Below are 13,867 nucleotides of genomic sequence, written 5' to 3'. Positions count from 1 at the left end.
CATGTCTGTGGGTTTTCTCCAGGGGCTCTGGTTTCCTCCCACCTTTCAAAAGATACTGAGGGTGTAGGTTAATGGGGTGTAAATTGTGTGGCATGGACTAGTGGGCCGAAACGGCCTATAATTGTGCTGTATGTCTAAATCTAAAAACAATTCTCACCAGTGGCAGGAAAGGTAGCTAAAGCGCACCTTTGTTAATCCATGAAATTATTGGCCAGTAAATCGCACATTAGTGGAAGGGAAACTACTGGAACAGATACAAAGGAATAGGATGTATGTAGATTTGGGACAGATTTATGAGGGTCAGGTCATATCTTGGAAATGTAATTGATTTTAGAGGAGGTGACACAGGTGGTTGATAAGTGTAGAGCAGTGCATGTTGTGTACATGGACTTTAGTAAGGCACTTAACAAGATCCCTCATGATAGGCTATTCAGAAGTTTCAGATGTATGGGATCCTTGGTGAGTTGATAGTTTGGATATCAAATTGGTTGGCCCAGAGAAGACAGAGAGTAGTGGTAGAAGGCTGTGTTCAGGCTGGAGGTCTGAGATCAGTCATGTTGGCACCTCTGTTGGGAGATATATCCAAAAATTTGGATGAAAAGGGAGATGGGTGGATGAATAAGTTTGAAAATGATACATAAATTGGTGGAGTTGTGGATAGTAATAAGGAGCTAGTGAAGAATACAACAGGATATTGTTCTTTTATAACTAATGGTAGGGAAATTGCAGATGGAGTTTAATCCAGGCAAATGTGGGGTGCAGTAGTTTTGGAGGTCAAATGCAAGGAAATATACACAGTTAAGGGCAAGATTTAAAAGCAATGACATGCAGAAGGATCTGGGGGTCCAGGTCCATAGTAAATTGCAAGTTCCTATGGAAGAAGATGGGGTGGTAAAGAAGTCATATAGTATGCTTGGCTTCATTGGACAGACATTTAGTCTGGAAGTAAGTCATGTTATAGATATCTTCAACTTTGGTCAGGTTACACGTGGAATACTGAGTGCAATTCCAGTTGCCCCATTACAGGAAGGCAGGAGGCTTTAGAAAGCGTACAGAAGAAGTTAACCAGGATGATGCCTGTTTTAGAGGGTTTGAGTTATGGGAAGAAATTGGACAAGCTTGGGTTGTTTACTCTGGAGCATCAGAGGCTGAGGAGAGCCCTGATAGAGGTTTATAAAATCTTGAGAGGCATTGAGACAGTTAGAATCTTCTCCACAGGGGAAAAATATCACGCACTAGAGGACGTGTTTAAGATGAGGGTAGAAAAATTATAGGAGATGTGCATACACAGTAGGTGTCTGCAATGGGCTGCCAGAAGATGTGGTGGAAGCAGATACAACAGTAGCATTTAAGAGGGTTCTACAGAGACTCATGGATATGAAGGGGATGGAGCCATATGTATCAAGTACAAACAACAGAATTTTTATTTGATTTTAACATTATGTTTGGTACAGATTCATGGGCTGAAGGGTCAGTTTCTGTGCTGTATTGTTCTCAGATCTCTTGAAAATGGGCATTGGTTTCTGCAATGGCGATGGGATTGTATCAATTTATTTCTATTTGTGCCTTTCAGTTGTTCATTCTTTTTATGAAATCTGTGCATTCAGAAGAGCCTTCACTTTTCTCTTTGAAGCATTTTTCTCTGCTCAGACTCTTTGGAAGTACATTCTAAATGCTGCAAACAATGTCCTTACTCATGCCTAAATACAAGCTACACTTTGGCGCAGTGTTAATTTCTTCACATACAAGACCTGACGGTGAGTAATGAGAACATTCCAACCCATTGGAGCCAACTCCAAATCTTCATCTGAAGTCCACAGGTAAATGCTCATAGCATCTAGGGTTGCTGAAGCTGATTGCCATGTTTTAACCAGTCCTCAATGATATCAGGATATGAAGAGAAGACAAATGTTTTATCACTGTATGGTCTTGTACGACCTTTATTAGACAATGACATGACATAAACAGTAAGGTAACATTTGCTAGAGTTTCTAATCACTTCAAAATTCCTGGAGAAAAATTCAGATTGAAGTTAGATTGGAGAGAAAAATTACCTTTTTAATTGCATCTTCAAATGCTTTTTCCAGATATTTGTAACGCCTGATAAGCTTATTGAAGACCTAATGAATATAACAAATGTTCAGGTCACAAAATGGCCAGCCTAAAGATAACATAAAATATATTGCAGTGCATTTGTCTCAAGGTTAAAAATGACATAGCAATACTTGTATTATAATGAATGACAAATCATCATTCCTGGCTCGATACACCAGCTAATGTGGATAGTTTACATCAGTAAGCACAATTCTCCAAATCTCTAGTATAATATATTTGAGAAAAACTTCCTTATCCAGTAAAAGCCAAACACTGATATACATTTGGACATGTATGTGCATAGGAAGTGTTGAGAAGAATATCAAGTTCAAGTTCAGATTTATTGTCAGAGTATCTTTTTCCTGTGGGCCAGGCAGAATTTCTACTTATTGGCAGTACAAAAAAACTGTACTCAAGAAAAGATATATATTCAAGAGAGAATTGTAAAAAAAAGTGTAAACAAACTGGCTACAATACACAAAATAAATACAGGTATACCCCGTTTTACAAAACTAGAGTGTTCCTGCAGTACCATTTGTAAACCGAAATGGCATAAAGTGAAGAAGTGATTACTGCTGATTTTCTTGGGAAAAGTTTTTGAGCGTTCCCAGATCCAAAAAATAACCCACCAAATCACACTTAAAACCTAAAATAACACTAATATTTATTAAAAGTAGGAATGATATGATAAATACACAGTACATAGAGCAAAAATTTACTTTTTGAACCTTCTCATATGCTCCAGTCAGAGCCCCCACACCAACCCCAGCTCAGCACCGCTGCCTGGACATACAAGGAAAACACACCGGTACACTCAGTACACTCATACACTTGGTCCATGGTGGGGGGAGGGGGTGGGGGTTGGGGGTTGGTGGTATTGTGACACCATGAGTTACTGCATTGGGTGACACCAACCCTAGTTGATGCCACTGCGTGGGAGGTACAGGAAACTGGGATATAAGAGAGAGGAAGAGGGTCATCTATTTATTGACCTCATTGCAGTTCCCTGGGAAGGAGCTGCTCATGGTGCTACACACTAGTGCCTCTATAATGGCTCACTGCTTTCGTAAAAGTGAAAATCCTTTCATAAAAGTGAACACAGATTTCTTCATAAAAGTGAATTTGCATAAAGCAAGTATTTGTAAAACTGGGTATACCTGTTTTCAAAAATAAATAATGTGCAAGTAAGAGTAGTCATGATTCTCTGAGTTTGTTGTTGAGGGGTCTGATGGTGGAGGGATAGCAACTGTTGGTGGTATGAGTCTTGTGACACCCATACCTCTTTCCTGACGACAGCAGTGAGAACAGAGCATGTCCTGGGTAGGGTGAATCCTTGATAATTGCTGCTGGTCTCTGTCGGCAGCATTCCATGAAGATTTTCTCGATGTTGGAGAGAGTTTTGCATGTCAAGTTCACTATCTTTTGCAGGGCCTTCCGGTCAGAGATATTGGTGCCCCCATACCAGGTGGTGATGCAGCCAGTCAGCACATTTTCCACTATACATCTGTAGAAGTTTGCCAAGGTTTTCAATGTCATACCGAACCTCCACAAACTCCTGAAGTAGAGGCACTGATGTATTTTCTTCACAATGTTATTCATGTACTGGGACCAGGAAAGGTCCTCCAAAATAGTGACTCCCAGAAATACAAATTTTCTCACACTTTGCACCTCTGAGCCCCCAAAGATCACTAGATCGTATACCTCTGGTTTACCCTTTCTGAAGTCCACAATCAGCTCTATGGTTTTTGGTGACATTGAGAGTGAGGTTGTTAGTACACCATTCAGCCACATTTTCAGTCTTCCTCCCGTACACTGATTCATCACCTCTTTTTATACAGCCAACTACAATGGTATAGTCAGCAAATTTGTAAATAGTGTCATTGTCATACTGAGCCACACAGCCATACATGTAAAGCAGATAGGACAGGAGGTTCAGTATGCAGCCCTGTGGAGCTCCACTACTGAAGGAGATTATGGAGGAGATATTCTTACCAATCATCACTGATTGTGGTCTGGAGGTTAGAAAATCCAAGATCCAATTATACAGTGGGGTGTTGAGTGCCAGGCCCTGGAGCTTGCTATCAGTTCTGAGATGAGATAGTGTTGAATGCCAAACTGAAGTCAATAAAGAGCATCCTGATGTATGTATCTTTGCCATCTAGGTATTCCAGGATAGTGTGATGGCATCTGCTGCAGACCTGTTGCTGCGATAGGCAAATTGGAATAAATCCATGTCATTGCTTAGACAGCAACTGATATACTTCAACACCAGCCTCTCAAAATATATTTCATCACTGTGGATATCAGTGCTACTGGTTGGCAGTCATTTAGGCAGGTTACCACAGTCTTCTTGGGCAAAAGGTGGGTACAATGCCATGCCGGAGTGAGATGTTGAAGATATCCACTGGCCAGTTGGTCAGCACAAGTTTTCAGTACTCTGCCGGTTACTCCATCCAAACTGAATGCTTTCCTTGGATTCGCTCTCCTGAAGGCAACCAACATTTCAGCCTCACAAAATGACAGTAGAGGATCATCAGGGAACATGGTTCTTCTTTGTTCTGGTGATAACATTGGACGTAGAAGGCACTGAGTTCATATGGGAGTGAAGCTTTGGTGTCTCCTACTGCACCGTATTTGGTTTTGTATCAAGCTATGTCATTTCGGCCCTACCATAGCTTTTGGGTATCCTTCACTGTTTCTCTTCTAGTCCAGAATCTCCACTTTGCCTGGGAGATGGCTTTTCATAGGTTGTACATGGTCCTTGTACAGTGATCTGGATCTCTGAACTTAAAAGCTTATAATCTGGCTCTCAACAAGTTCCAGACTTCATTCTTCATCCAGGGCCTCTGGGTGGGGAAAACTCTGATTGATTTGGTGGGGACGTACTTGTCCATAGTTGTTTCGATAAAGCCTGTAATGGCCCAGGTGTAATTATTGAGATCCTTAGCCGAGTCTTGAACACCGCCCAATCCACTGACTCGAGGCAGTTCATCAGCCTCCCACAACCACTTCCTTGCTGTCCTGATCTCAGGAGCTTGTCTTTTCAGGCTCTGTCTGTATGAAGGCAGAAGCACAGCCAGGTAAACTAACTTGCCAAAAAGTGGTCTCAGGAAAGAACAGTAGGCCTTCCTTATCTTGGTATAACAGTGATCAAGTGTGCTGGGTCCTCTGGTACAAGTTACTTGCCGGTGGTAATTGGACAACATTTTTTGGGGCAGACCTAGCTAAGGTCACTGACTATGATTTGTAGTGTATTGGGGTGGACTGTCTTGTTTACTGACCACAACATGCAGCTTTGCAAAGTGCCTGTTTGTCATTGGCATCAGGAGAGATACAAACACCATTGAGAGTCATGAATAAGAACTCTCGGGGTAGATAACAGAGTTAATCAAGATTTGCACTAAGGCAGTGGAGCAGGAGGTTGACATAATCCCAAAATAACACCAACTGGTATTAAATAAAAGCACACACCGCTCCCTCTCCCTTATGGACCAAATGAAGACAAATGGGACTCGTTCAGAATGCCAACTTGGTTGTCATGGACGAGTTGACCCAAAGGGCCCATTCAGTGCTGTTTGACTCAATGACCAATAATTTAGATCTACATTCATGATGTTCATGAGATGGAAGAAACAATGCACAGAAGAGCTCAGAAAAATAGAGTCTAACAAAAAGATTATTTTCTCACTATTATTGAAAGTTAGATTCCTGTGTAAAAGATAAGATTCCAGGCAGTCATATCAATGGCAAGTTCAGCAGGTGACCTTGAGATTATATCTTTGGCAGCAAAGATATAACCAGTTTATTTTGACCAAATTGGGTAAAGATTCCAATATTTTCACATAATACCACATTTAGAATGTGATATACATGAAATTCTTTAACTTTTGTCTACTATATGGCAGACAGAGAGTTGCCACTTCATCAAGCACCCCCTCACAGAAACCTACAGCACCTGATATTCCTTGGCGGTCTCCCCTCCAAGTACTGACCGGGCCTGAGCCTGCTTAGCTTTTGAGATCAGACAATCTCAGGCGTATTCAGGCTATTAGAAGCTGGTATACAATCATTTTGAATGATTCTATTTCTTAATTGAGATAGAACATAGCAGCAGAGTACAGGCCTTTCAGCCACAATGTTGTGACAACCTACATTTTAAACAAAAACCTAAGCCTCTGTTTTTCTTTCATTCATGTGCCTGTTAAAGAGGCAATTAACTGCCTCTATTGTTCCAACCTTCACCACAATCCCTGTCAATGCATTTCAGGCAGCTACGACTCTCTGTGTAAAAAATAAATACCCCCGATGTTTCCCCTAAACGTCACCCTTCACCTTGTATAGATACCTCGGGTGTTTGTGACTCCGGCCCTGAGAAAAAAAGGTGCTGGCTGTCCACCTTATCTATGCATCTCATAATCTTCTACATCTCTATCAAGTTACCTCTCATCCTTCTGCGCTCCAAAGAAAAAACTCCCAGCTCTGCTAACCTTGCCTCACAAGACATTTTTTCCAATCCAGGCAACATCCTGGGCAATCTCCTCTGCACCCTCTCCATAGCTTCCACATCCTTCCTGATAAAAGCTACATCCAGTTTTGAACTAAATTCACTCCAATTGAAATGCTGGCACTTTTCCTTCCAAATTACAAATGTTTTTTTTCAAAAAAGCTCTTGGTATCAAATAATTAAACTAAAATATTAACATCATTTGATCAGAATAGATTTATCATGACATGGGAGAAGATCATTTGGCTGACTGGGTTCATGGATGCTCCCAGATAAGCAATCCTATCAAACCCACTATCCCTGCAATTGATTTTCTCCTACATGCTCACAACATTCCCCACCTCTGTTAATTCTTTTCTATCACTTAACCTTGAAAACCTCATTATCTTCAATAGTTTTAGACCAAAATAATTTATCAGCCTTGAATCAGAGCATCTATTTACCTGAGCATAGTTACGGATTACTTGCTGATCTTCAGCGGCACCAAACACACAGTATTCAGTCACCTTGGTTTTGTCTCCATCATCTATGCGTGTTCCTCCTGGGGCTACAAGAGAAGAAGTATATAAACATCTTAGTTCTAAAAATGTCACCCATCAGCACTTCTCACATCTTTGAAGTTAATAAGTGTCCAGCGTTATTAAAAAGTGAGTGAGGAGGATGAATCTACTTCAAAACCAGCTCTACAAATACAATTCCACCATCTGAATTTGCTCCTTATTCAAGGGACTCTTCTATTTCAGGCACAGTTCAGTCTGCAGCCAATGGAAAACTTAATTTGACTATTAACATCAAATATAGAAACTAAATTTTCGTTTCAATCTTATCTATTTGCAAATAATTTTTAATAGCAACTTTTACATTGTTAAACACCCCCAGCAATTTAAAGGACCATAAACTTACTAATAAGAGTGGGAGACAAAAATCAGTTCACAGCTTAATCGGGATTTGCATAGGCTTCAGATCATACATGGACAAAATAATTAAATTTTAGAATTTCCATCTCAAACCAAAACATTCCTGTCCCATCCCCATATCCCACGGTTCTTTAATTCACAGAAATCGATTGGTTTCTGTAGTGCTATCAATCACTGAGTGTCCACTGCTGTTTTCTCTCTGAGAGAAAGTGAAAAACAGAAAGATACAAGATATCCTTTGCAGAGCCACACAGCTGTCACTGTATTGTGCTGCAGGCTGCAGAAGTCAGGAGCCAAGAAATTATAAAAATATGACACAATATCCTTTGGTATAGAACCGCCACAGAAGTCTATAATTCAGTGCAATGCAAGTCCGCTGACAACCAGGCCACGGGACACCTTGCATCTACACAGCTCATTTTTCTGAGGCTGAGTTGCTGCTGCCAGGGGATCGAATAAATAAGTCTCTCTGCTTCTGCTTTTCTACTCTACATTTACAATGCTATTTTTGCACCAAACCCCATCACCTCTCTCCATGCATTTCCATTTCTTCTCCATTTCTGTTTTCATATCCTTATTTTGCTACAAATTTGCTTTTCTGTTGCGATTGTGTTTTCTCATGTTTCCTTTTCTTCCTGCTTCTTGCACTTACTAACTTAAAAAAAATGACCAGTTTGATATTTTTTCTGTTGTTTAATCTGAAGCAGCCATGTTAAGGAAGTGGAACATAGTTGGGTTAAATAGAGTAAGGACTTACTGTCAATAAAAAATCTTGGCAAGGATGTTGTTATTAAACAGCTGAACACAGCAAAGTGACAGATAGCTGACAAGTGCCTGGCTACTATCAAGGTAGAACCATTTTGTACAAGTATCAGAAAGTCATTTTGATTTCTTTCCCACCAAGACTACCCGTAAATTGGAAGAACAACACCTGATTTTTCATCTGGGCACTCTCCAGCCAGATAGCATTAACATTGACTTCTCCAGTTTCTACTAACCTACTTTCCTTACTCCCTCTATTCCCCTCCCCCCCCCAGACATTTCCCTCAGCTCCCCAGCCCATCCCTCTGATTTCACCTTGCCATCCCTCCTCCCCCACCTTGCTGCTGTGTGCTCCCTCCCTTCTCCACCTATAACCTCCTCCTTTTGGGATCATGTGCCTTCCCCCACCTCTCCCGCCCTTTCCTTTTTGTTCAGACGCCTACAGACATTCTTCCTTTCCTCGATGAAGGGCTTAAATCCGAAATGTCAGTTATGTATTTGTATCTCAACTATATAGGCAGTCCCCGGGTTAAATATGAGTTCCATTACCTAGTTCTGTCTTTAACCCACATTTGTATCTAAGTTGGAACCAGTACATATGGTCCTTATTTAGCACAGTTAGTCAAATGTTTATCTTAGTATATATTTTACCTTTATATGAATATAAAACACTTCCAAATACACTAAAACATCTTAAACATAATAATATAACACATAATAATGTAGTACATAATGATAATATAGGTAATATAGTCCTGTACACAATAATAAAAGTAACTTACATACAGTCATAAGATCATGATTAAAAGTTAACACTTACAGAAGATGATGGAGAGATGGGTATAGTACAGATACCTTCAATTTGAAATTCCGAATTTCATGCTCGAATCCTTCACTACCTACTCCCTCTCTCCTTCCCCTCTTCCTCCTCACCCCTGCCATTTTGTGGGGCTGAGCGGCGACCATTTTGCGGAGCCAAACTGTGATGGTACCGGAGGTGTTGCGATGGTGCAGGCTGCTTCTTCTTCTCCCCCGCCCTTGCCCGCCCACTGCTTTGCCCAGGCCACGTGGCGTAGCCTGACAGCCGATGCATATCACCGGGCACACGATGATCAACGGGGCAGCAAGTCAAAGGAAAGTGAGCTCCTCTTGAACCGGAAGTAGACGTCATTCTCCTTCCAGCTGGCTTGTCAATTCATAACTATGGGTTGTTTGTAAATTGGACATTTTCAACCCGGGCACTGCCTGTATAAAATACACTGTTTGACCTGTTGAGTTTCTCCAGCATTGTGTTTTTACTTTGTGGTAATAAATGACAGTCTATTAAAAAGCTGCTCCTTGTATGTAACATTAATGTTTCAGTGATTAACATGCTGCCTTTTAGTAGGGGTTAAGTATCTTTCTCTTTGGCTTGGCTTCGCGGACGAAGATTTATGGAGGGGGTAAAAAGTCCACGTCAGCTGCAGGCTCGTTTGTGGCTGACAAGTCCGATGCGGGACAGGCAGACACGATTGCAGCGGTTGCAGGGGAAAATTGGTTGGTTGGGGTTGGGTGTTGGGTTTTTCCTCCTCAAACTAATCTATCAAAATACAGTATAGCTAAAAAAAAAAATTGACTCCATAATATAGTCAGCAAATCCTTTTTGTTACAATCTATTAAAGAATATTAGGTTTTATATTTACCTAGCATGCTCCCAGCTATCAATATATCAAACAGAGTATCTGCATAACGTCGATAATCTAGTCTTGAGCCTGTTACATCCAGAAACTTGGCTGCTGCCTCGAGGTCACTCCCCGCCTCATTAAGACCTTGAACGATAGTGTCTCTAAAGACTGTTGGTTCGAACTTCTCTTTTTCATCTGCAGAAAAGAGATGATTTCAGTCTTGACTGCTAATCTTCCTGGATACATTACAGTGTTAAATTTCCACTACCTTCAAACCATTGTTTTTTTAAAGCGACAAAAGTCACTACATTAAGAAGGTGCTGGCGACAGAGTAGATGACTGCCACGCATATTTTGAGAATGTTTTTTTATGCAGACAAGAATCAAATGTTTGTGACAGCAATTATTTTATGCAGTAGGTTGCCAAAAGCAATCAATCTCTCCATTTAATCTGACAAGAATAAAGTGCAATGCTTCTCAATGAGTTATCCAGATAACAACATTACCAAAAAAATAGAATAAAATGATAATACAGAGGACTTCACAAATTCATGGATTGTTTTGTTTACGATAATCAGAAAAATATTCCTGATATGCTCAGTAGTCATGCATTTTCTTGATTCATCATTTACAGTAGTGTAGCAAATGAAACTCTTTCTTTGGCTTGGCTTCGCGGACGAAGATTTATGGAGGGGTAAAAGTCCACGTCAGCTGCAGGCTCGTTTGTGGCTGACAAGTCCGATGCGGGACAGGCAGACACGGTTGCAGGGGAAAATTTGTTGGTTGGGGCCCAATACTGACTTCTTTTTTCTTTGGCTTGGCTTCGCGGAAAAAGATTTATGGAGGGGGTAAAAGTCCACGTCAGCTGAAGGCTCGTTTGTGGCTGACAAGTCCGATGCGGGACAGGCAGACACGGTTGCAGCGGCTGCAGGGGAAAATTGGTTGGTTGGGTTTGGGTGTTGGGTTTTTCCTCCTTTGCCTTTTGTCAGTGAGGTGGGCTCTGCAGTCTTCTTCAAAGGAGGTTGCTGCCCGCCAAACTGTGAGGCGCCAAGATGCACGGTTTGAGGCGATATCAGCCCACTGGCGGTGGTCAATGTGGCAGGCACCAAGAGATTTCTTTAGGCAGTCCTTGTACCTCTTCTTTGGTGCACCTCTGTCATGGTGGCCAGTGGAGAGCAGTGTAGCAAATGAAACTAGTAGCCTTTAAAAGCGCTTACCCCTCTTCCTGGTCTTAAACCGCTGGCCTGTTAGCACCGGCTTCTGCAACTTACTCATAAACTTTCTACAGTGAAATGAGAAACAAAAATTAGACTCCTGGCAGAAATGAACATGAAACAACTCCCATCTTAGTGGCACTATTGGACACATCCACCAAATGGAATACAGGCGTTAGTTTACAGGGAAGAAAATAGTTATCTTTACAGATTTCTAGACAAGCACCTAATATTTTCCTTGCTGCTGGATTTTAACTGAAGTACCTAGTCTTTGTCCAGCCATTAAATTACCCAAATAGAAATCCAGAGGTGCAGACTCACAACTTGACATCCACGTTCAAATCACACTAGGGTAGATGTGGAATTTAAATTCAGATAATAATCTTGATTATTTTTTTGATAAGTAACAGGTCATAAAGACCATAAAACGACCCAAAACACAGCTGATTCACTAATGCCTTTCAGAGATACAAACCTGCCATCGTTACTCAATCTCCAGCTTCATTAATACATGTAACCACTGTTCCCTTGAGTCTGTGAGCACCCCCATGTTTGGCACCAGCGCACAAAGGAAATGAATGCACACAAAAGGTTAGTGACTTAAAATAATATAATCATTATACTTATTGAAAATAATCCGTTGAGGTGAATTTCATTTGGATATGCTAATGAGAATCAAAAACTATCAATTGGATGGAAGTTCTATTCGTCTAGATCAGTGCTTCCCAAACTTTTTCGGGCTGCCGCCCTTTGGCCTCCAGGCCACATCCCAAGTGCTTCCCCTCATACAACGGCGCTGGCAGGGCCACTGAGCAGGGTGATGGATGGTGGTGGAGTGCTGAGGTGGGTTGGTGACAGCACAGGGGGCAGCGACAGCACTGAGAGGGGGGTGGCGAGAGGGAGGTGGCGGCAGGGCTGAGAGGGGGTAGTGGCAGCACTGAGGGGGGTAGCGGCAGTGCTGGAGAGTTGGTGGCGTTGCTATGGGGGGGTGGTGGCAGCTGAGATGCTGAGTGAGGGAGGTAGTGATGCCAGAATAACATGGCAACCACCAAGATCAGCTCTCGCGAGAACGCCTGTCACCATTTATTTTACTCACCGGCCACCCCAAGTCTGGCCAGAAAATTACTGCACTGGCTTCTTCATTCAACTTTGCAACAAACTGAATAATAACAAGACTGGGTTCGGAATGTCCCCTTCTTCCTCACAGTCCTGACCACCCTGTTTTCCCTCACTGCCCCCTTGGATCTTTCCACTGCCCGCGGTGGGGGGGGTGCAGTTGCACCCACTTTGGGGATGACTAGTCTAGGTAGAGTTTACACAGAATGGTAAGTACCAAAGTTAGGACAGAGGAAAAAAAATAACTGAGTTACTTCAATATGCATATTATTCTGTTGTTATTCTGTACAGTTTTATGTCAACTATTTTATAAACCTACATAAACTGTGGATTTTCACATTAAGAATCTGGATAGTTTGTCAACTAGCTTTGTAATTGAATGAGTTTTGATTTAACCATTTCCAGCAAATTTAATCATTCTAATCTATGAAATGATGGGTGTTATTGTTATTAATTTATTGAGACATTGCATCACATAAATACAAGAAATACTGATGTTTTATTTAATGGAACAACAAACTGAACAAAGTTGTTCAAAGTTTCAACTAAAATCTTAATTAAATACATACTTTGAACAGTTTTATTAGCCATGAGCGATAGGCTGTGCCTAAAGTATCTTGAAACAATTTTAAGTTTACATTTGCACAAGCATTCAGTGCACGCATATCTTTGTCACAGGAAAAAAACAATTGAACAACATGAGATTTTTTTTGCGCACACTGACTACTAAAAATTAGAGGGAACATTTCAAGTGCCTTTCAGTATCTCCTGAAATGGTATGTCCTTCAGTTCAAGTGCAATTAAGGATGGGTAAAAAGAACATTGATTAAAAATACTTTTCCTTAAAGCATTAATGAAGTTTGCTCTGATAAATCTTAGACCTGGTATCCATAGGGTGTCTGTTGGAAACAATGTCTCCTCCTCATTGATTATCAACACAGGTACACCAAGCATGCTTAGCTCACTGCTCTACTCATTATGCACACACGAATGTATGGCCAGGCACAATTCCAATGCGATCTACAAATTTGCCAATGACACCACAATTGTTGGCAGAATCACAAAGAGCAATGAGGGAGTTTACAGGAGGGAGATAAATCAGCTCATTAAGAAGTGTCACGCCAACAACCTTGCGCTCAACGATAGCAAAACCAAGCAGATGATTGTGGACTTCGGGAGGATGCCATTGAGGCCTCAGTAGTGGAGAGTATCAAGAACTTCAAATTCCTGGGTGTTAACATCTCTAAGGAATCTGTCCTGGAGCCTTCACATTGATGCATCACAAAGAAGGCTCGCCAGAGGCTATACTTTGTGAGGTGTTTGAGGAGAGTTGCTATGTCACGGAAGACTCTCAAAAACCTCTGCAGGTGTACAGTGAGAGGGGGTAGTGGCAGCACTGAGGGGGGTAGCGGTAGGCTGGTTGCATCACTGCCTGGTATGGAGATGCCAATCTCATGACAAGAATAAACTCCAGAGGGTTGTTAACTCGGCCATCTACATGAGGCAGTATCTTAAAAAAAGCAGCCTCCAGCCTCAAAGACCCCCACCACCCACGCTAAGCCCTCTTCACTCTGCTACCATTGGGAAAAAGGTAGAA

General features: G+C 41.5%; 1 protein-coding gene across 7 annotated transcripts in view; it reads right to left on the bottom strand.

Moving 5' to 3' along the window:
- The window catches only part of bzw2 (basic leucine zipper and W2 domains 2), a 99,548-nt gene that overhangs the window by 38,285 nt on the left and 47,396 nt on the right, over positions 1-13,867 (bottom strand). For 6 of the 7 annotated variants that reach the window (XM_069913776.1, XM_069913778.1, XM_069913775.1 and 3 more), the window contains 4 exons: positions 11,158-11,222; positions 9,960-10,136; positions 7,042-7,145; positions 2,055-2,120 (listed from right to left, as the gene is read on the bottom strand). In XM_069913776.1, coding sequence (XP_069769877.1) covers positions 2,055-2,120; positions 7,042-7,145; positions 9,960-10,136; positions 11,158-11,215 — 405 coding nt within the window. In that variant the 5' untranslated portion in view covers positions 11,216-11,222. Of the gene's footprint in view, positions 1-2,054; positions 2,121-7,041; positions 7,146-9,959; positions 10,137-11,157; positions 11,223-11,629; positions 11,689-13,867 lie in introns of all 7 variants that reach the window. The other variant, XM_069913777.1, reaches the window with a different exon arrangement.

Source organism: Narcine bancroftii, chromosome 1 (genome assembly GCF_036971445.1).
Source record: "Narcine bancroftii isolate sNarBan1 chromosome 1, sNarBan1.hap1, whole genome shotgun sequence".
Lineage (NCBI taxonomy): Eukaryota > Metazoa > Chordata > Chondrichthyes > Torpediniformes > Narcinidae > Narcine > Narcine bancroftii.
This window is presented reverse-complemented; position numbering and strand designations above follow the sequence as displayed.